We start from the raw sequence: 23,175 nt of genomic DNA, 5'->3' as shown, positions 1-23,175 counted from the left end.
GCCTGGGTGGCTCAGTCGTTAAGCGTCTGCCTTCGGCTCAGGTCATGATCCCGGGGTCCTGGGATCGAGCCCCGCATCGGGCTCCCTGCTCGGCGGGAAGCCTGCTTCTCCCTCTCCCACTCCCCCTGCTTGTGTTCCCTCTCTCGCTGTGTCTCTCTCTGTCAAATAAATAAATAAAATCTTTAAAAAAAAAAAAATTAGCGATCATCACCAGTATCACTGATGAGTAAGCCCAGATTGTCCCTGTGAGCACTTTAGTACCGAGGACGTGTGTAAACACACACACGCACGCACACACACACACACGTGCTGGAGCTGTGCTGTCCGGTAGGATAGCCACAAGCCACCCGTGGCTGCTGAGGGCCTAGAATGTGGTTGGTCTGACATGCTGTCCCCGTAAAATAAACAATTTCAAACGCTTACCATGCCCAACATCTCCTTCATAATTTTTTTATATTGATCACGTGTTGAAACAAAAATAGTTTGAATATATTAGGTTAAATAAAAATATGTTATTACACTTAATTGCACCCACTTCTCTCAACACGTGAGAACTGCGGCTCCCAGAGGGCCGGTGTGGCCGCCAGCAGGGGGCGCACGCTCCCGGTGCGGGCGCTGCCTCCTCAGGGAAGGCGGGCGGCCGCAGGCTCGCGGGGCTCTGTGGGTGTCACTGCTGTTACCCGCACCACTTCCCCATTCCCACGAGCGCCGGAGGATCGTCAGATCGGATCAGGATCTGCCCACGACTTGCCAGATACAATTAGTGCACAGACTGAGATGCGTGAGCAATTTGAGCTTTGCTCCTTTGCCTCGGAACTCAGAAATCCCCAGCGGCCCCCTCGGGGGTTACGAGGTGGGAGAGATTCCGATGAGGGAATCCGCTTCGTTAATAATTGAACACATCTTCATTAGCCACCTGCTGTGTGGACTCCGCTGCCCCAGATGCTAGAGATAGGGCGGGGAGCATGTCAGAGGAAGAGCAGGCTCCGGCTCATCTTCGGGGGGGCGGGGGGCAGTGGCCGGCAGGCTCAGAGGGACGGCGCCGTGGCGCGGCCTGGAATACTACCCGGCGGTGAAAAAGAACCGTGGCTTCATGCACTCCCGCGGGAATCTCCGCTATGACGCGGGGTACAGGAACGCCGGACACAGGAGAGAATGTGCTGTGCGATTCCGTTTACCTCAGGTTCAAGAACAGGCAGAACTAGTCTGCAGGAATCGAGGTCGAAATAATGGTTATCTGGGGGAGGCGATGGATTGGATCAGGAGGGGCCGGGGAGCCTGGGCGAGCTGCAACTATTTGTGTCTTGATCTGGGGGGTGGTTGCACAGGTGTAGACCTGGGGGGAAATGGAGTCAGCTGTACACTTGAGCCGTGGGCACAGCTCAAGGCCAGTATGTTGGGCTCGTTATCTACTGCCACGTATCAAGTTGCCATGAAACTTAGCGGTGTTAAGCAATGAGCGTTACTATCTCACAGGGCCCCGTGGGTTAGGAACTGACGGAGCTGCGTGCTTCTGGGTCGGGGTCGCTCAAAAGCTTGCAGGCAAGACACTGGCCGGGGCTTCATCCTCCGAAGGCTTATGGGGCTGGAAGAGCTGCTTCCAGGGGGCTCCTCACAGGTGCCTGGCAAGCTAGTGCTGGTTGTTGGGAGGAGGGCTCAGCTCCTTGCCACATGGACCTTTCCATGTTGTGTCAACCAGCTTCCCCCAAAATGAGATTTAAGAGAGTCGAGAAGGAGGAGTCGAGAAGGTGCCTCACCTCTTATGACTTACTCTCCAGAGTCACACCCGTTGCTTCCCCTGGATTCTGTGTTAGAATCAAGTCACTGGGTCCTGCCCACACTCAAGGGGAGGGGAATAAAGCTTTACTCCTTAAATGGAGTAGAAGCAAAGAATTTGTGGCCTATTTTAAAACCACTGCACATGCTATACCTCAATTTTAAAATAATTTTATTTCATATTTTTAAAAAATTGGGTGATAGGATAGAAAGTAATGGGTTTTAGGAAGTGTGCTCACTGTGCTTTCTGAGGAGGTGACATTTGAACTGAGCTCTGAGGAGGAAGAATCATGAAGATCAAGGGAAAAGTATCAAAAGCAGAGGGAACAGCAGGTGCAAACGCTTTGCTATGACATTGAGTTGCTAGAGATTCAGAAAGACCAACATGGCCAGAAGTTAAGGAGCCAGGGGAAAGGAGGAGCCGTGATGGGACAGGTAGAGGCCATGGAGGAAGAAATGTGAATGTTACGGATCGAAAACAGCTCGAAGCCACTGGAGGCATTTGAGCAAGGGCAAGGTCCCCTCTGCTGGAGATTTTGAACAGCGTGGTCTGGCTGCAGGAGCAGGAGTGGAGGGCCAGACTCAGCAGAGAAGAGGTGATGGCTTGGATTAGGGGGGTCACGGGGACATGGAGAGAAGGGGGCAGGTCTCGGTCTCTGTCCCTGGGCTCCCACATGCTCAGATCCTCCCAGGGGGCGCCCTCCAGGCAGTGGAGCGCTACTCAGTTGTCCTTGCTGAAGGCAGGAAGGCTGAGGGTCCTTCTCCCTCTGAGGAGCGTCAGGTTTGCCAATCAGCAGTCCCACTGCCATTCAGCAGGGCCCTCCTTGCGTGAGCCAGCCTCGCCTGGGCTATTTTTACCCAGCTCGCAGGGCCTGCGTGCTCCCCTGTCCAGATGCAATACCCCCGTTTCAAACAAAGGGCGTTTTAAGACTGGTGAAGCACTTGGTAGTTGCCACTGGTGTTTGACTTGAACGAGCTGAAACTCCCTGGCCCCTCTCCAGAGGCGGGCCTGGCCGCATCCTTGCAGACGCTGTCTGCTGCCCACTGGGCCCAGCCTGGGCAGGGAGGGAGCACAGGCTTCCCTGATCAAAGAAGACATTGACCATTCTCCCATCTCAGGCCATGTGCCTTCCCCTCTGGGCAGCCCATTAATACTTGGTTTGGGTTTTGAACTTTCTAGGGAGAGAGGCAACAGAACATAGTTTAAATGCTTCATTAAAATCCAAATATTTTCCAACTTTTGAGGAGGGGCACCTTTCAGACTAGAATCATTCAAAAGAGACATTTGTGCGCTCCGGTGTGGACTTGGATTTCCAAGTGAGCTGTTGACAGCTTGCGAATGCCTAAATCTTGGTCTTCCATTCCTTTCCAGCAAATCCTGGTTTCTTTCCTTCTCGCAGGGACAGATCTAGTGCACTCACTTCTTGGCAGCATGCTACAGCTGCAATGACTTAATTAGTACCTATTTGATTCCAAACTGGAAATGCGTCTGGAGACTTTGAGCCCATAAATACCGAGCATCTGACTCTGCCGTCACATGACACCTCCCTACGCAGGCATATTTCCTCATGATCCTCCAGGTGGTTGAGGGGGGGACATGGGCTGGGGGCTAGGAGTCCTGTGGTCTGTCCTGGCACCATTGCTTTGGTGATCTTGGGCGCTGTACTTTACCTCCCAGGGCTTTCAGGGGAACTAAGGTTTATAAGCAGGGACCTCTCGGTTCCTTTGCTGCTCGGACATCGGGAATAGCTTCATAGCCCCTCAGCTACCAAGATGAAGTGCAACAGGCCACCCGATCAGGGACCCAGAGGAAATGGCGGGACGGGCTCAGAGAGGCCCCTGGGCAAATATCTGGGAGACCAAAACGGCCACCCATCCAATGAAGAGGCATCTTTGTAATGTTTCCGTAACTACTCACATTCGGTTGCTTTCCAGTTCACTGGGCCACTTGATCACATACTAGGAATATTAAGTTTGAGGATGTGTCCTGATTTAGATCATGCCCCCTCATCTGAAGTGAAGTTTGCCAATTTTCCATTTCCAAGCCACAGGCCGTGCACTCCTATATACCAGTAGGTCACTGTGCAGAAGTGTTCAGTTTGTGCACTGCACAAAGGCACTGAGCCAAGGAGACAAATGAGGCTAAGATGTCCTTTCACCTTAGGCAGCGGGGTGTGGAGAGTGGCGGGAAGAGGAAGGGGGCGGCTGTGAAGCAGAGGTTAAGAGCACAGCATAGTGGGGTGCTTAAGTGCTAGGGACAGATCGCCTGAAGCAGATCATGCCACCTAGCATTATGTGACCTAGGACAAGCTCTTTGCATTTGTTTCCCTATCTGTAAAATGGGATAACAGTAGTACCTAACTCATGAGTTGATAGGAGAATTAAGTAATATGTTAAATCCTTAGCACAGTACCTGGCGTGTAGTCACTGATGAATAAAACAGTAGCTCTTACACATTAGAGGTGGGAGTGCTCATCATTCCCCCTTCTCCTCTCAGGAGATGTTCTTCTAACCAAGAAGACATTGGAGTTGGGCTTTTTTTTTTTTATCAGCAGGTGTCCCATGGTCTCACTTTACAGGGCATCCTAATGCTCTCGTCCAAGTCCACACCAGAGTCCAGCATGTAGGAGGAGGGCTGGCTCCTGGTGCCCTGGCTTGGAGGTTCAGAGAACACCAGAGCAAGGACCCAAGAACAGGCGAGCTTTCCAGTGCGCTCCGGTGCCCGGCCCCTCAGCTCATGTGGTCACTCAGCCAGTCCGATGGGATGGTCTTCTGCAGGGGCAATGTCCTTGCCCCGAACCCCTGGCACGAAAAGATGTGACCTGGTTCTTGCAGTAGGAGTCCTGGTGGGAATATGGAGAGTGGGGAGGGGCCTCTTCTGCAGGGACGTCCCTCCTAGCTGGGAGTCCTGGGGCTTCGTCAGAGGGCCACCCCCTCCGCACATGGCCGTGTCACGGGAAGATCGCAGACCCTTCTGATCACATCTGTCCTCCTCTATGTTGACCCTGAGGTGCACATTCATGGTGACCACACCCAAACTGAGCACGAGCATCTGGAAAAAACCGCTCCGTCAGCCTACTGGGTTATTCACTCCTGTCCAGGTGGAATACATTTCTCTCTCTGCTTCATGCGGCTCCAAGGCTTTTTTTAGAAGGAAAAGCCAAAGGTAGACACCTGGCCGGCAGCAAGGCCCCTCACGGTGGTCGGGACGGAAATATGCTTCTGGGTGGGTGAGTGCTCTGACTACATGGAGCCCCTTGCCGGCAGTGAGGGCTGAGAGGGCAGTGGGAACACCAGGCACACTGAGTTGGTATCAACAGAGGGCGTTTTGGAGTTGGCCACGATGAGTGAGACCCAAAGCTGCAACTTCCTGGTAGCAGGTGTGGCCAGGGTGACCGGCAGAGTTTGATATCAAGGGCACGCCATTGGGAGACTGTGGCATCGTGGCCCAGGCTTCTTACCTACAGAAATCCCAACCGTATTTCTGGGCTTAGTTGAAATGCTGCCTCTTGTCTGTGAATCTGCTCCTGATCGCCTTCTGGCTGTCAGAGCTCTCCTCCTTGCGGTGCCCAAGCACCCTGCGGTCGCACTGCTGCTCCTTGTATTCGAGTTGGCTGGGAACTGTGTGATCGGAGGCATCGTGCAAGAGGGAGCCTAACCTGGGTTGGCATCAAACCCAGCCACATGTTAACTGTGTGACGTGGGGCATATGGCTCAACCTTGCTGAGCTTCAGTGCCTCGTCTGTAAAATAGGAGTACCGTTCACTTTCCTGAAGTGTTTGAAAGCTTGAACGTAGGGCACGTGTAACACTTGACATATGCTAGGCATTTAGGAAGTGGTAGATAGTGCCTTTTTTTTTTTTCTTTTTGTAGACTGTAAGCTCTTAAAAAAAAATCTTTTTCTTTTTATCCCCAGCACCTGGCACAGTGCCTGGGACATAAGTAGGTACTCAGTAAATGTTTATTTGAGTCAAATTAATTACTTTTAGCACAAATATTTCTCAGAATTTCTTGTGTCCTACTTATTATTCCCTAAATAATGTTAGCCCATGTTTTGGCTTCTATACCCTTTCAGTGAAAGAGGCGCAGAAGACATTCCATGTGCAGAAGCGGGGCAGTGTGCCTCGCGTGATGCAAGAGCTCCTTGGAAATCTGCGTCTTCTTTCCCTCCTAGATCTGCTTGGTGCTGTACGGGCAGGCTGGCTCTGATGACCCATCGAATATGTTTTTGTTTTTGGTTTTTTTCCTTCCAGATTCTTAGAATTTGCACCAGGTATACCCCAGAACAAGACACCATGACTTTTTCAGATGGCCTTACCCTAAATCGGACTCAGATGCACAATGCTGGATTTGGTCCTCTGACTGACCTTGTGTTCACCTTTGCCAACCAGCTCCTGCCTTTGGAAATGGATGACACAGAAACAGGCCTTCTCAGTGCCATCTGCTTAATCTGTGGAGGTACCAACTACCTAGAAAACCCTCATGAGATGCCATGAAGAACAACTTGTAATTTATGGGAAATTCCTATCTCCATTTTGGAGTAGTTCTGCATGGAGAAAGCCATGTGAATAAACAGCCAGGCATGCATGCTTGGAGATTGTTGCATTTTTCCATATTGTTGTAAATTGCTCTGAAACACCAAAATGCTATTTCTCCAATTGCTACCGGTTTTTTCCAAGGCAGGATCAGACTACTGTAAAATAAATTGCCTAAGGACGTTTTAGTGATAATGCAAGGGACTTCCCTGTGCTGTTTGTGAATTTAGTGGCTGGGACTACAAGTCACTGGGTTGTCTCGCCCCCTCCCCACCCCTAACCCTTGAAGGACTGGGATAAAATACGGCTTTCTTCTTTGTACTGACCCCTATTGGCTCACAGGAGGTTGAATCGTAAGTGGTTAAAAAGGAATGGCTTTAATGATGGGGGCCTGTTTACCTTAAAACCATCCCAGCTGCTCAAGGTTTGTTTGAATTCAGTTCAGTAGTGACACCTCCTGGTCACAAGTGGTAATTGTCTCCCTAAGACAAAAGCTGCCAGGCATCAACATGAGCTTTTGACCAGCAAGAGGGCCATTTTCAAGTATCACGGCTTAGGGCAGTTGCATGACTCTTCAAACCTGTATATGTGACTGAATCATGGAATTAATGAAGTCATAACATACTAGGGCCAAGGACACAAGAAAGGAAAATGGGCAGCAGCCCTCTCGCCTGGCAAGTGCCTAACTCTTTGTGTCCTGATCCTAATTAATACTTTATTCCTGCTATCTAGACCGCCAGGACCTTGAGGAACCAACAAAAGTAGATAAGCTACAAGAACCACTGCTGGAAGCACTAAAAATTTATATCCGAAAGAGACGACCCAGCAAGCCTCACATGTTTCCAAAGATCTTAATGAAAATCACAGATCTCCGCAGTATCAGTGCTAAAGGTATGTCTTTACAGTCTACGTTGTATTCATGAAGCGGTCCTGACTTTTTTTAAACTTGATGTTTTCATTCAGCGTGTTTGATAATAGCTGCTTTTTTGTTGTTGTTCTGGAATTTATTTCTCATGGAAATCAAAAGGAATAGTATTCACCCTTAAAAAAAAAACAACCTCATATCTTACCCTACTCAATGATCTTAACAGATTATGAGTTTATAATTCAGGTGACTAAGTGAACAGAAAAACCTTTTTTTTTTTTTTAAAGATTTATTTATTAGAGCGCACGCGTGCAGGGGAAGGGGCAGAGGGGGAGGAAGAGAGAGAATCCCAAGCAGACTCCCTGCTGATCACAGAGTCCTGCAAGGGGCTGGATCCCATGACCCTGAGATCATGACCTGAGCCGAAACTGAGTCAGACGCTCAACCGACTGAGCCACCCAGGCGCCCCTAGAAAAACTATTTTCAAGAGAATGTTCTATATATTGACAGGCTTTTTGATTTTCTAGTTTTATACATTTCATTCCTGTCCAGACATGTTCTGGTTGATATAAACTTGACTGCAGTTTTTCCTGACCATCCAGACCTCAGGAAAATGAATAGTACTTAGGGCAACGGTTACTGGTGAAGTTTCTCTCTCAAATCAATGTTGCCATCACTCGCTTGTGTACGGGCAGATTTAGTTCTGCACACTTCTCGGCAAAGGAGTTCTTGGCCTTCCTGAGAGGTATGAATATTCCTTGCCTAGTGGTTTTCAGTTTGAGTGGCAACTCGAGCAATTACAGAAGCGCCTGGAGCCGTATGACAGTTGAGTGCTAGAGTAGGGTTTTTCCGTGCAGAGAGAGAACTCAGCAGCTATCCCTAGTACCAAGTGTGCTGCTGTCATTCTCCTTCCCCATTAGCGTGCTCTGTCCCTGGAGACCTGGCTGAGCCAAGGAACAAACTCTACATTTCAGAAAGTGCTTTAAAAACATGGTGAGCTTGTTTGACAAGCAGTCTCAGTTCTTGAGCTCCTTCTAAGAGATTTTCTTAGCGAGCCATTCTGAATTCATCCCTAGTATGGGATTAAAGAGTGTCTGCAAACGGCAGATACCAGTGCTTGGCCATTGTAATTGTGAGGTCTTGGATTTTAAAAACAATGAGGCTGTTTAACTTAATACTGTCATTCTCTATATCTAGCTAGACCAGTGCTAATAGAATTTACTGTGATTATGGAAATATTCTATAATCTGCACTGTCCAATACAAGTAGCCACTAGCCACTCGTGGCTCTCGAGCACTTAAGAAGTGGCTAATGCAATTGAGGCACTGTTTTTCCTAACGGTATTTAATTTAACGAATTTAAGTTTAAATCACCACACGTGGCTGGGGCCTACTGTGCTGGACAGTGCGGTGCTACATCAACTTGATAATCACCGCACATTTATTAAGTCCCTTCCTTCGTTTGTGGGTAACTGGTATCCTTGACAACTGTCTCGTTTTAAGATATGCTCCTTCTGGTCTTTTATCAAGAACTTCTCCTTGTAAATATATCCTGCTAACCTTTCCTGAAACTGACTCAGGCATGGAATCATCAAATTTAAGCAAGTCCCTGCATCTGCGCTGCTTTCCTAGAGATGAAGTAAAGATGTTTCAATGTTGTAAAATCAGGACAGCCTCTGGGAGGCAGTGGTAGCGCAGTTTTCACCGTTTTTTTTTTAAAGATTATTTATTTATTTGAGAGAGCGAGAATGAGAGAGAGTACATGAGAGGGGGAGGGTCAGAGGGAGAAGCAGACCCCCCGCTGAGCAGGGAGCCCGATGCGGGACTCGATCCAGGGACTCCAGGATCATGACCTGAGCCGAAGGCAGTCGCTTAACCGACTGAGCCACCCAGGCGCCCCCAGTTTTCACCGTTTTTAAAGTAGATGAAAGTTGATCCCAAGTTATTCAGCCTAGCTCCCTGTCTCTACCAGATTTCTATTATTTCTCTTTAAAAGGTGCAGAACGTGTAATTACCTTGAAAATGGAAATTCCTGGATCGATGCCACCTCTCATTCAGGAAATGCTGGAGAATTCTGAAGGACATGAACCCTTGACCCCAAGTTCAAGTGGGAACCCAGCAGAGCACAGTCCCAGCACCTCACCCAGCTCAGTGGAAAACAGCGGTGTCAGTCAGTCACCACTGGTGCAATAAGACACTTTCCAGCTACTTCAGACATTCCCCAATACCTTCAGTTCCAGGATTTAAAACGCAAGGAAAAAAAAAAAAAAAAACATTTTTACTGCTGCTTAGTTTTTGGACTGAAAATATATTAAAACCCAAGAAGGACCAAGACGTTTTCATATGTATCAATATATACTCCTCACTGTCTAACTTACCTAGAAATACAGACTTTTTCAATTCTAAAAATCAGCCATTTCATGCAACCAGAAACTAGTTAAAAGCTTCTATTTTCCTCTTTGAACACTCAAGATTGCATGGCAAAGACCCAGTCGAAATGATTTACCCCGGTTAAGTTTCTGAAGACTTTGTACATACAGAAGTATGGCTCTGTTCTTTCTATACTGTATGTTTGGTGCTTTCCTTTTGCCTTGCATACTCAGAATAACCAAGACACCAAGGTTGTGAAACAGACTACTGTTATGTGTCCGGCTAAGAAAGGCTCAAAAAAATAACTGTCTTGCTTTCACAGAGCAATCAGGACATCAAGGTAAGGAAAGGGGACTGTTGTACAGTATGACAAGATAAAACTAGAGAGAATTCTAATTTAGTTAGTACGGAAGCTTGTCCTTGCTCTTTTTGACGCTCTCAGACGGCGTCTTCTATTTTATGTTGCCCAGTAAAAAGATACAAATTCACTGCACTAGCAGAAGAGAATTCTGTATCAGTGTAACTGCCAGTTCAGTTAATCAAATGTCATTTGTTCAATTGTTAATGTCACTTTAACAGTGGTATATTACTTAATGACATAACTACACAATTTTTTTAAAAAAAGATACATTTTTACAGTAATGGTAGCCTCCAAGGCAGAAACACTTCTCAGTGTTAATAAGTTTTTTGTTTACCTATTCACAAGCCATTAGGGAAATTTCATGGGACAGTTAGCAGACTGGTCTACCACCTCTACCATGTTAAGTCCAGTGTCTTTTCTGATGCGTGCCTGCTATGGAGGGTTTTTTCTAGCCTCCTTGATGCCCAGGGGCTAATATGAACTCTCCAAGGCACGGACAGAGAATCTGCATCCTTTGACCTTGTTCGATCACTATGAAGCAGAGTGAAAGCTGTGGTAGAGTGGTTAACAGATACAAGTGTCAGTTTCTTAGTTCGCAGTTAAGCACTAGTGGATTTTTTTTTTTTGATATATTAGCAAGTCTGTGATGATGTACTTTCACTGGCTCTGTTTGTACATTGAGATTGTTTAACAATGCTTTCTATGTTCATATACTGTTTACCTTTTTCCATGGAGTCTCCTGGCAAAGAATAAAATATATTTATTTTAAAAGTGTATGGGAGCTTTTACTACACTTTCATCTTACTTATAGTAAAGACACAGAGTACACGGTTCCATTTTTAATGTTTAAATTTCATTTCAAAAAGCAGGTCTGTAGTCTGCAACCATGACAATTAAAATCTGTGCTAATGCACGGCAGTCTATAAGTCTACAAGCCAATCAGACAGTACATGACATTTCAATGAGTAAAAAAGAGCATAAAACTGTATGTGTAAGAACAAAATGTTAAAAGGCCTACCACAATAATAAAAAACCATCAATTACATCATCACATTAAAATAAGCCAGATGTACAAAAGTCTGAGACAGAAAAGACAAAAGGACAACACAATTTATCTGTTGAAAAATGTTTCTGTGCTCTTTGGGCACTTAATTAAACATTGCAAAATCAACATCTTCTTCTTCATCAGACTCTGCAAAATATTTTACTTCTTTCCTAGCCCTACCGGTCCGTGGCAGAGAAGGTGGTTCAGAAGTGAAGTCTGATGGGAAGATGTCCACATCTGAATCCTGATCAAAAGATGTTTTCTTCGGTTTCTAGACAGGTTTAAAAAAAAAAATTTAAAACCTCAAAGTTAAAAAAGACTAGTGTTAAAATGAATTATTATTCCTTACACTTCATTTACATTTGAGAAATATTGCAAATAATGAGGTTACTAAAATCAGAACTGTAATGCTGACTTAAGTCTAAGACCAGTTATCTAATCCTTTTTCCCCTTTATAAAAATGAGTAAGTCTACTAATCTGCCACCTTGGTGATCATTTTTTCTGAACTTCTATATTGCCAAATAAATATGTACAGTGTCCAGATTAGTAAAAAATTACTTATTTGTAAGTACCTATCAATTCATGAAAGGAAAACAAGACTTAGGCACAGCATGGAGTACACACAGTGTTTATAAAAATGCAGGGAAGAGTCATCAAGATGGACCAGAGGCATGGAAGATGACTGGATGGAAAAAGGTCAAGGTGGAGAGCAGCAGAAAGCTAAAAATCTCAATGTTTGTATTTTTAGGGAGAGAGAGAAAAAAGAGGGACATCTGAGGGTTTTTTTTTACCATAAAAAAGGCTGAAAATTAGCCATAGTCAAATGAATTCAAGTTAAAAGAGGAAAATCAAATTAGCCCTGGTCAAATAAATCCAAATTAAAAAGAAATAGTCTTTATTTGGTATGAAAAATAATTATTTCAGGCAGGTAGCATATAACTTCTATGGCTCATTGGATGAAAAGGAATACTCTTAATTAAGTAGGCTAATTTATGCCATACTTTTATCCAAGAAATAGTACTGATTGTATGGATTTTATAATTCTTTAACCATATACAAAGCCCCCTATGCATAAGATAGGCTAGGTTTAAAGCTGTTAAAAGACATTATAGTAATAAGCCAACTAAGCCAGTTATAGATTATCATAAAACAATGCATTAAAAAGATGTCCCTAATTACCTTGCTTGTTGTTTTGGATGTTTTCCTGCCAGGGTTATAATCACCTTCATTTTCAGAGCCAGATGCTTTCCTTTTCTTTGCCCCTCGGCCTTTACCTTAAAATGATACAAAGGTTTGTTTTGTTTTTTGTTTTTCTCTCTCCCAAGGTTAAGTGCGATATAAAAAATAAATGCCACAACATTATATTTCATTTCCTTGGCATGCCCCAATCAGTACTGCAATCCTGGTCTCTAAATATAAATGAGATAAAAATGTTTTGGCAGCATCATTTCAGTTCTGGGATTGATATGACTAAAAAGTATGTCACAAATACATTTAAAACTAGCTGGAAGGTCCTGGTGACAAATTTTAATGACCAAGCCCGTGATACACAAGAGAAAACATTGGCATTATGAACATGTAGTCCTTGGGCCTGAAAAGAAAATGTCCTCAAAGAGTGCTTTTTAACTTGTATGTGATGAAAAAAAAAATTTAGTTCCTAATTTGTCATAGACTAGTACCTTTAAAAATATAAAATGAATCACTAGAAAAGTAATATATATTAGTACAAATTATGTTTGAATGTATACTCAAAATTTTACTTATCACATATTAGTAACAACCATTTTAAGTAGCACAGTCTTAGAATAAACGCCCAGTATTAATCATGTAATAATCTGTCAATTCCATGTTCCTTCTCAGACTTAGAAGTACCACATGCAGTTTTTGTTTTTTGTTGTTGTTGTTTTGCCATCTGCCTAACCTCTTATTCTCGTTGGAGGAGGAAGGGCAAAAGTAACATGCAAATGGTGACAAAATATTCTCCATCCTACAATGATGCCAGATGCCACTGAAACAATGGAACTAAAGTGCAATTCTAAATTTTAAAAATTCCTTAAGAGCTATGACTTACCAGATTGCATTAGTAAAGACAGCCTAAATGATCTTGGGATGTTTATCAAATGAGTCAATGAAATGGCACTTGTGAATTTATAAAAGTTTCCAACCATGCATACCATACATATGGACCTCCTCAGTGACTTTCTTTTTTGCCCCTATTCTCCCTTGTTTCCATGTAGGTCTCTATCTCCTCATCCCAACCACCACTTTAAGACATGGAACACATTGATGGTAATATCTGTCGGTTGGATAAAAGGTTGAGCAATGACCCTTAAAAAAAAAAAATAATGTCTTACACATATATTTTAAAAAGCACCTTTAAGGACTTTCTAGATTCTGGAGGCAAAGGAGGGGTGCCAGGGAGAACTGATGCTGGTGCCCTTACAGGTCCCTTAGTACAGTGATTCCATTTCCTAGATGAGCAAAAAGCTCCAGTCTAAGAGTCCTAGCTCCAATGAGAGTCACTCTCTAGGTGGTGAGGAGCCCTCATCTGACTCTTTAATAAACTACTTCCAGTGAGTCTGGGGCAGGGGATCTTTGAACCATTCTTAGGTGTGCAAGTTGCTTACTTAACCTCTTTGAGTCTCAATTCCCTGATTTATAAAACAAAGTGCTAGACTTCCTCTGGACACTAACTCTGCACTGATTCTTAGACACATTGCTTACTGAGGAGCAAAGCAATTTAAAACAAAACAGGACACAGTCTCTCTGAATTCAGTGAGTAGAAGAGACTTTTTTCCACATGGCATACATTAGGTTAACATAATCCTCACCTTTTGGGGGTGTAGTCTTCTTTGGAATGCCAAATTCTGAATCTGAGTCAGAGTTGATAGGCTCTACTTTCTTCTGTTTAGGAGCTCTCTTGGGCTTAGCAGTTGTATCTGAAGACGGTTTTCCTATTAAGCAAATTTCCATTTCATAAATCAATGTAATATACTTACCAACAAACTGCACTCAAGTGAATCCTAATTTCCTACTGCTGATATGAAACTGAGTAGCCTTAAATGACAAAATGGTTTCTTTCACTTGGTGCCAGTGTAAAGGCAAACAATTTCTCATAGATGACAAAATGCTTTTTATTTAATCATGAATAATTTGCCTTCTGATATTTCAAGTGAGATTATTTTAAACAAAGGCCATTAAAGTGAAGTAACTTTAATGAAGTGAGCAGTAACTTTTAAAAAGCAGTAGTCATGACAAAAAAGTAACATATTTGACATTAATTATAACTCAAGTATAACCACATTAAGTCCTAACTTCTAAAATGTTTTAGAGAAAAAAAAAACAACACATTTTTATGGGACCCTCAAATACCATGAATAGAAGCTGATTCACTTCCATCCAAAAGTGGAAATCCAGAAACGGCACTTTTATATGGAAAGAAACGAAGATTCCAGGTAAGTACACAATAGATCCAAAGGCCTTTGTTTTTATGAATTTTGTTTTTAAAATAGACCTTGTTTTTCAGATTTACAGTCTATGTGAAAACTGTGATAAATCAGTCTTGTGTGATTAGTAAAACCTACTTTGGAAAAAAAAAAAAAAGCATTAAATTAACCAGACTTTTTCTATTACCAAAAAAAAAAAAAAAAAAACAGAACAGGCTAATTATATGGAAAATGTATTCCCAGGCCCAATTTGAGGTGCTAGGGTGAAGGCCTCTCATTAGAACAGCAAGTGGTAGTGGTAGCCACAGATTTTGTGGCTTTTTCCCCAAGTCCTTACGACTAAACGTACCACCAGAGCTACATGGCAGGCAGTTCCTAACGCGAGTATAGGTTCATATAGCTGTGTGTTCAGGAACCACCTTTTCTCTTCATTAGAGTTTGCAGGCTTGTACTGTTCGGTGGCACTTAAAACTCTACCATGCAAATGCCCAAGTCAGATATCTGAGTGCTATGAGATTTTTCGCTATAAACTACTGGAGCTACAGAATTTAACTTGTATAGTAATATATGTAATTTGGAGTTAACATAGATGACCTCACAGAGGGACAGGATGCATCCTCTCCTTGAAATGGTATTTTGTGGGAACTGTAGTTTGGGAAGAGCCTAGAGGAAGACTGAGGGCTTCAACTTTTTCACACAAGGGATCACCTACGCAGATGACACAAGGCTAGGCTAGTTCAACTACTGGTGAAACAAGCAAATAGGACAGTTGGTGTGGTATGCTAGTGTTTTAGTTAATACTCCACTCTAACTCATTACGTTAAAGAGGAGTGAGGAGCTTGATGAAGGAAATAGGTTGATATGTTCAAAGAGGTGATATGGCTCCCAGGTTTTCAGGGTGGTTATAAAGTGCTCAAAAGATGCATAAAGGGAAACTAGGGCCTGTCTCAGTTTGAGTTCCCCAGAAGCAGATCCCACCTGATCCCAAAGCAAAGACTCAAGTACAAGTACTTATTTGGGAGGTGAAAAAAAAAAGTACAAAAACGAGACATGAAGAGAAACCTGTGTCATCACTCTAAGGGCTTATCTCTGAGCTTATCTCTTAACATGAGCAATCCCTGAGTCACTGTAAAATACACACCCCACAGTTAGCCTACCTGAGCGGCAAGAGCACTAATATATTTGCAAACCAGCTTTTCTCAATCACTGATAAAGGGTGGCTGAGGTGGGGAAATACGAACATTCCAACATAGTAACAAAAAGTCCTGAGGCAAAAAATACAGACCCTGGCTAATATGTACTAAAGTGGTATGGGCAGGGCACCTGATGTGTTGGCCAGAGAAGCTCTTATAGTTAATTAATTTCTTACCATGGTCCTAGTGCATTCAGAGTTAAGCAGGGATTTTTGTTGTTGTTCTGCTACATCTAATACATGGTGTGTCTACAATGGTATTGTCTGTTTTACATTTGTAAGGTACTGAAAAAATTGTCCACACTGTATGTTTATTTACTTGCTATGTAAGGAACACTTAGCTTTTAAACACAAAGCACTAATACTGACCTTCAAAAATACCAAGACTGTGTACCTTGGTGTTAATAACAGATTCATGAATTAAGTCAAATCAACTTAGATTTATGGACAACCTAAGGTTATGGATAAGAACGAAGCTACATGACACAAAGAGAACCTCAAATGAACTAACGAGTTATTCCAAATGAGGTGTTAAGATAGGACCTACATAGATAACACAATCAGGCAAGACAAAATTTTTATCTATTTTACAACCTAACAACTATAGGAGACCTTATTAGAAGGTCTTATTAGAAAGACCTTTTCTAGACCTTATTAGAAAGCTATCTTTAGTATCAATGTATGGGATTATTTTATAATTACAACTTTAGAATGAGATCTTATACACCTTTTAGTAATTACCTCATATGGTTAGAAAACAAGAGGGATTCTCCTTAGATGCGTTTATACTATTTTCTAAGTCCAAGTGCAAGCAGTTTCAAATTATATTAAATTTCCTTTAATATCAACTATATATCATTTATGCAATGCTTAACAACATCAAATAAGTACATACCCTTTTTAGCAGCTACTGTTTTACTTGGAACCTTATCTGTTTGTTTCAGACCAAATGATGGTGAAAAAACAGAGGCAGAATCTTCTTCATTACTGTCAAATTTAGCTGAATCTAAAAAGTACAAAGTTTTTCAGTAAAGAGACTATAAGGACCATTTAATAAACTTTGATTCTTTACTGATGACTTGTCTTTAGCTAGATTATTGATCTTATGAATTTCTACTTTGTGATCATATAGTCCATAATAACAGCTGAAAACAAAAGATGTAACAATGTTATATTTCAAAAATGTTAACTCTGTTGTATAACAATATAGAAATGCATAGAGTAATAAAAATTCTTAACAGTCCCAAATGTTCATCATTTAAAACATAACTGACCAACTCAAAAATACTGATTTATTTTAAAATGGAATATTAAAAAGTTCTCACTGTGATTATTTTAGTATCTACACATCTAATGCTATTAACCATTTCAGGAATATCAGTAATAATGTTCAAATCTAAGAGAGTAGTAACTTCATCTTTTAAAAACCAATTTTAAATCATTGAAGGTCAATTTAAAAGGCAGGTAGGCTTACCTTCAGTTTACTTTTACACTCAATCAGTCAATTCCTCCCTCCATTTCTCCCTCCCTCCGTCAAGCCAAAACAGGAACTCTTAAAATGTCTACTTGGATATGATAGTTTTATGTAAATGTTTTGACATCCTGTCAAAAATGCCTATCTATATTCACAGAACATATACCAGATCTATGTCTGTCTGCCTATGTGTGTGTGTGTGTGTATACAAGACAGTTAAGTCTACATAGATTGTTTTGACCTTAAAAATTCCACACACAAAAATATAGGGAATAAAAAGTATATACCCCAATTAAATTTGTTTCTATGAAGGGTTTAGTCTTTTAGTTACTACAGTTTACAAATCTGAATATTAGTCCCTTTGTAGTTTTTAAAAAACTGTCACATATACATTCATATTGCCATGAAAATCAAATTTCATGTTCCAAAATTTATCTTTTTCTCTATTAAAACACTATACCCACATCCATACACTTCATACACACATCTACCTACCCACCTAAATGGTTCCATATTGCCTATTTGACCAATTAGTTGGTACTCATCTCAGGAAGAGTAAATAAACCTTATTATGTTGAGGGAAATGTAAAAAGAAGTTTTCTACTCATAAAAAATCCATAGCAATAACACAGTAAGTAAACAATGAAAAGACTGAATGAGCATACCATCTTCTGACTTCTGAGAGTATGAAGGAAATGAGAAGAGATTCCCAAAATCTTGACTTTTTTTGTCATGTGAAGATTTTCTATTAGAAAAATTAAACAACCACAGTATAATTTAAATATATGGTTTCAACCTTGGTAAATGATATATAATATGTACTAAGGGATTATAATTACAGTTCTCTCACTGGTCTCTCTTTGTTAAAGACAGGGTAACCAAACTCTTTTTTCTGTCTCATATTCACAGGTGTGCACACATACACACACAGAGACACCAGAAAAGCCAATGATTTAACATAAGAGAATGGAAGTTGAGCAAAAGTTAAAAAGTTATTCAAAATATCGCTACATTAAATTTTATGATTAATAGAACTGTTCCAGAATTCAACATCAGTAAATTATTGCCAAAAACCTAAGGAGAAAGTCTGAATCTCTGTCAGTCATCACTAATCCTATTTCTGATCCTAGACTGCATATGATAAAACACTTCTTTAAAATAGACAGTAAAGCACTTCCTTTAAAAATTTGAAATAGCTGTTGACCCAAGCACTGGGTGTTATATGCAACTAACGAATCGCTGAACACTACAACAAAAACTTATGATGTACTATGTGTTGGCTAACTGAAAATAAAAAATTTTAAAAAAATAAATTTAAAAAACCTGAAATAGTGGGGCGCCTGGGTGGCTCAGTTGGTTAAGCGACTGCCTTCGGCTCAGGTCATGATCCTGGAATCCCTGGATCGAGTCCCGCATCGGGCTCCCTGCTCGGCAGGGAGTCTGCTTCTCCCTCTGACCCTCCCCCCTCTCATGTACTCGCTCTCTCTCATTCTCTCTCTCTCAAATAAATAAATAAAATCTTAAAAAAAAAAAAAAAAACCTGAAATAGCTCACAAACTTCACATCCTACACCTTAGTGTTTGATACTCTCTAGAGGCAAAAATAAATAAATAAATAATGAGAAATCAACCAAGGCCAAAGTTAGGGAAGAAAATCAAACCTCCCAGTTCTAAAGTTTTAGTAACTTCTCTGAACCATGTTGTCCGACTATGTCCCATAGGCCTGTTGCCTATTTTTATAAATAAAGTTTTCCTGGAACACAGCTATGCTTGTTCATTTACATACTGTTCATGGCTGCTTTCTTGCTAAAATGGCAACACTGAGCAGTTGGAACAGAGACCATACGGCCTGCAAAGCCTGAAATATTTTCTATAGAGCCCTTTATGAGAAAAAACCTGCCAGTCCCACGCTTTAAGATATAGCAACAGTTCAGTAAACAGCTGCAATATTACCTAGATTTTTTCCTTTGTGAGGAGGACCTTACCTCGAATGATGATAAATTCTTAGATACAGTTTACTATGAGATCTTTTTTTTTTTTTTTTTAAGATTTTATTTATTTATTTGACACAGAGAGAGGCAGAGCGAACACAAGCAGTGGGAGCGGCAGGCAGAATAGGCAGAGGGAGAAGCAGGCTCTCTGCTGAGCAAGGAGCCTGATGTGGGGCTCGATCCCAGGACCCTGGGATCATGACCTGAGCCGAAGGCAGCCACTTAACCAACTGAGCCACCCAGGCGCCCCTACTATGAGATCTTTGATAGATTTCTAAATAACTGCACCATGTAAGTGAATAGTAGTTGCTTCATTACTTACTCTGGAGTAGCTTTTGATTTGCCTGGTGAAAATGTATATTCATCTTTATCTAGGCCATCTGAAGGAACAAATTCATCTTCCCCATCATTTGTTATGGGAGATGCTTTAACTTTCAGCTCCTCTAAATCATTATTGTCGTCATCATCATCAGCATCATCATCCTCTTCTTCTGAGAAATCAAATGTGTACTTAGGCCTTTCAGCTAGGAGAAAAATAAAAGTGAAGGTTAAACTCAAATCCAACTTTATCCATATATTATGAATAATGCATTTGAAAATATTCCAGCTATCTCTAACACAAGAGGAAAAAAAAAGACAAGCATTCAGGAAAAAAAAAAAAGCCAACAACTTCGGCCTCAATTATTTTGATAATGTTAAGTGTTCATCTTGTTCTTCCCAGGAGGCGAATGGGGTAATGCTGCTATGGAAAGGAGAGCATAAACTAATGAGATTAATGATTAGGGTGCTATTTGTCATACTTAAATATTAACTCAGAAATAGTGGGGAATATAAGCCATTGTAAAAGTAACTACTAAGATTTCCCATTTCTACAATGGGAAGGCCAATTTACTAGTCTTAATGCTAAACGTTCTCTTAACCTCTTGCACTAAAACTTCTATCTTCTATTCACAGTAGTTTTACTATGAATTGACAGTATTCTTCAGATGAATGAGAAAAAATAGAGATAAGACCTGGGTATATTACTAAAACAATAATTTAATATAAAGCATAAAAAGTACCAACTATGGGGAAAGGCACATTGGTATAATGCAAATAACTTTTAAAATTTCTAGCATATATTATGGAAATAAAATTTTTAAAACATTTGGGTGCTATGTAATTTTATACTTCATTTTAGATGTATGAGAAAGCCTAAATATAATTTTGAAGCATCTAATTTAATAAATTAATTTTCACATAAATTACTCATGTTAATTCACCTACATTGTACCACCTATGCACATTAGGAAAAGAAAGTCAATCACCAGTGGTTAGAGAACCGAAGAATTTAAGGCCTGACATATAATTTAAAAAGTATCTCCCAGAGGTAAAATAGCCATAATATGGTATCATTCATTTTAATTAGGACTTACTAAAATTTGAGAAGAATCTATAAAATAGGACACTCAATTTTTAAGTACTTGAAGACTTCAAATTAATGGATATTCAGAAAGGATAAAACTGCCTATTTAACAACAATATAGAATAACAAAATGGTATCTTCATCCTAACTCTAGCACTGCAGTTATATAAATTATGCGATGTGCATGGAATCAGACTCCTAAAGCAGGAGGAAATTTTTCATGGGGAAAAAAAAAAACGAAACAAACAAAACTACAAAGCACTTCTATTGATCTATCAGTCGGTGTTCTACCAAGGTACATTTTTACCAAACATCTTCAAACTATGGAGGGAATATAACCGAAGCTTTTTAATAAAAATCAATAAGTAAACTTGATTTACTTTAGAGTAATTTATGTCCAACTTTGCTAAAAACATCATTCTGTAAATCAATTTTTTTTGTTTTCGTGAACTGTAACTTCTGAAATACTAACAATTTAGTACTTTAATAGCATTGATAATACTAATAATACTAACTTATATGAGTAATATTAACTTGGTCAAACTATAATATACAATAAACTAAATATACAATGTATCAAAATACCAGCTGCTCTCCTAAGCAAAGAATCTCTTGGAATAACCACAGGTTCTGTTTCTTCCAAGTCACTTTCTGACTTGGATTCATCATCTGACCAAGGATTCCGTTTCTTCACTTTCTTTGCACTGGATTTACCAGATGATGTAGGTGTTTTTCTCACCCTGGTACCTAAAAACAAAACAACAACAATAAAATATCATTAGTAAAAATATAAAATAACAAGTGTTCATGAAAATTGAGAAATTACATCAACTATTAGAAGAAAAAACACAGTAAAAAAAAAAATAGTAATACCCTGTACATATATGCATTTTCTCACAAAAAAAACTTTGTAACAATTCCTCACCAGGCTCCTTTTTCTCCCTTTTGGGTTTGGGACCTTTATTTACAGGAGCTGACGGGACCAATGCCTCTTCTCCAGTACCCTCTACTGGTGTTCCACTAAATTCTTCATCAAATTCTACTTTTACTGTTGTGGTATCAAGATCACCCTACACATTAAACAAACAAATACATAAACAGAAGTAAAAATAAAAATTAAATTAACACCATTCATTTTAGAGATACATTTCCAGCCATAGATCACGTCTTCAGATAAATAAAAAAATAATAAAATGTGATTCTACTGAGGTCCAAACAGAGGACTTTGATCAGACCACGTTTTACTTTATTTATCTATAGCAAATGATACTGCTTACCACTCTAATATTCTGATACACTCTATGAGATGACAGCTACTTAAAATCAACTGTACAATTCACAGCGCTTGCTGTGAATTGTGCAAGACTGTTGAATCACAGATCTGTACCTCTGAAACAAATAATACAATATATGTTAAAAAAAAAAAGAAGAAGAAGAGGAAAAAGATAGCAGGAGGGGAAGAATGAAGCAGGGGAAGTCAGAGGGGGAGACGAACCATGAGAGACGATGGACTCTGAAAAACAAACTGAGGGTTCTAGAGGGGAGGGGGGTGGGAGGATGGGTTAGCCTGGTGATGGGTATTAAAGAGGGCACGTTCTGCATGGAGCACTGCGTGTTATACACAAACAATGAATCATGGAACACTACATCAAAAACTAATGATGTAATTTATGGTGATTAACATAACAAAAAATTTTTAAAAAATCAACTGTAAAAAATAAGAAGGCAGCTTTTGATTAGCAAAGGGACTTTCAAACCAATAGCAAAATACACCAAAGGGTACCTGCAAAATAAGTTCCTATAGTTCAGGCCTCTACATACTAGAAACACATCAGATTACTGAAGGAAGATAAGCAACATGTCATGCACTGCTAGGCATTAGTCAAAGTCTCCTTACCCCAAGATTATTAAAAGACAGAGAAAGACACAAGGACAAGTCATTACAATACAAATAACAAATATGGAGGGAGGTATAAAAGTAACCCGTGGGGAGACGTGAGCAACTCTGCCAAGAGCAGGATCAGGGAAGATTCCATGGAGAAGGAGCCTTTCTTTTTTTTTTTTTTTTTTAAAGATTTTATTTATTTATTTGACAGAGAGAGATAGCGAGAGCAGGAACACAGCAGGGGGAGTGGGAGAGGGAGAAGCAGGCTTCCCGCCGAGCAGGGAGCCCAATGCGGGGCTCGATCCCAGGACCCTGGGATCATGACCTGAGCTGAAGGCAGACGCTTAACGACTGAGCCACCCAGGCGCCCCGAGAAGGAGCCTTTCTAATTGAGTTTTGAAAGAATTATGTATGTTTGCTAAATGAGGAGAGGGAAGGAAGGAAGAGCACCCCAGTTTGCAAAAGATACAGAGGCACGATTGCCACATTGTATTTAGGGAATTACAAACAGTCTGCTAGGACTGGAGGAAAGAGTAGCCACACAGAAACATAGGAAGGCATGCAGTTGCTAAATCACTGAATACCAGAATCTGTGTGTAGTCAGTGGGGAGTCACTGAAAACTTTTAAGCATTTGTGCAATAATCACTTATTTTTGGAAATATCACTTGGGTAATAAGAGACTAGACAGAGATGAATGAAGTGGAAAAAAGTAGAAGTCATGATAAGATCACGAGAGACAGGAAGACTAATTAAGAGGAACACTACTGTCAGAAAATTTATGGAATTCTAAGACAGTATCAATGGGGATGAAGATAAGAGGGTGGATTTTG

At 40.9% G+C, this 23,175-nt stretch overlaps 2 protein-coding genes across 8 annotated transcripts in view; one reads left to right on the top strand and one right to left on the bottom strand.

Moving 5' to 3' along the window:
• The window catches only part of RARB (retinoic acid receptor beta), a 703,788-nt gene extending 693,111 nt beyond the window's left edge, over positions 1-10,677 (top strand). For all 6 annotated transcript variants that reach the window (XM_081825597.1, XM_081825600.1, XM_081825618.1 and 3 more), the window contains 3 exons: positions 6,030-6,234; positions 7,044-7,202; positions 9,172-10,677. In XM_081825597.1, the coding sequence (XP_081681723.1) occupies positions 6,030-6,234; positions 7,044-7,202; positions 9,172-9,368 (561 nt within the window). In that variant the 3' untranslated portion in view covers positions 9,369-10,677. The remainder of the gene's footprint in view (positions 1-6,029; positions 6,235-7,043; positions 7,203-9,171) is intronic.
• Positions 10,678-10,732: 55 nt separating this feature from the next.
• TOP2B (DNA topoisomerase II beta) overlaps positions 10,733-23,175 on the bottom strand; it is a 60,917-nt gene continuing 48,474 nt past the window's right edge. For both annotated transcript variants that reach the window (XM_081825582.1, XM_081825583.1), the window contains exons 29-36: positions 21,385-21,529; positions 21,045-21,206; positions 19,377-19,578; positions 17,730-17,809; positions 16,486-16,596; positions 13,784-13,906; positions 12,132-12,226; positions 10,733-11,222 (exon numbers count right to left, since the gene is read on the bottom strand). In XM_081825582.1, coding sequence (XP_081681708.1) covers positions 11,055-11,222; positions 12,132-12,226; positions 13,784-13,906; positions 16,486-16,596; positions 17,730-17,809; positions 19,377-19,578; positions 21,045-21,206; positions 21,385-21,529 — 1,086 coding nt within the window. In that variant the 3' untranslated portion in view covers positions 10,733-11,054. The remainder of the gene's footprint in view (positions 11,223-12,131; positions 12,227-13,783; positions 13,907-16,485; positions 16,597-17,729; positions 17,810-19,376; positions 19,579-21,044; positions 21,207-21,384; positions 21,530-23,175) is intronic.

This window comes from Leptonychotes weddellii, chromosome 1, assembly GCF_054177405.1.
Source record: "Leptonychotes weddellii isolate Sample4059 chromosome 1, ASM5417740v2, whole genome shotgun sequence".
Lineage (NCBI taxonomy): Eukaryota > Metazoa > Chordata > Mammalia > Carnivora > Phocidae > Leptonychotes > Leptonychotes weddellii.
Note: the sequence above shows the minus strand (reverse complement) of the source record. Positions and strands in the feature narration are given on the sequence as shown.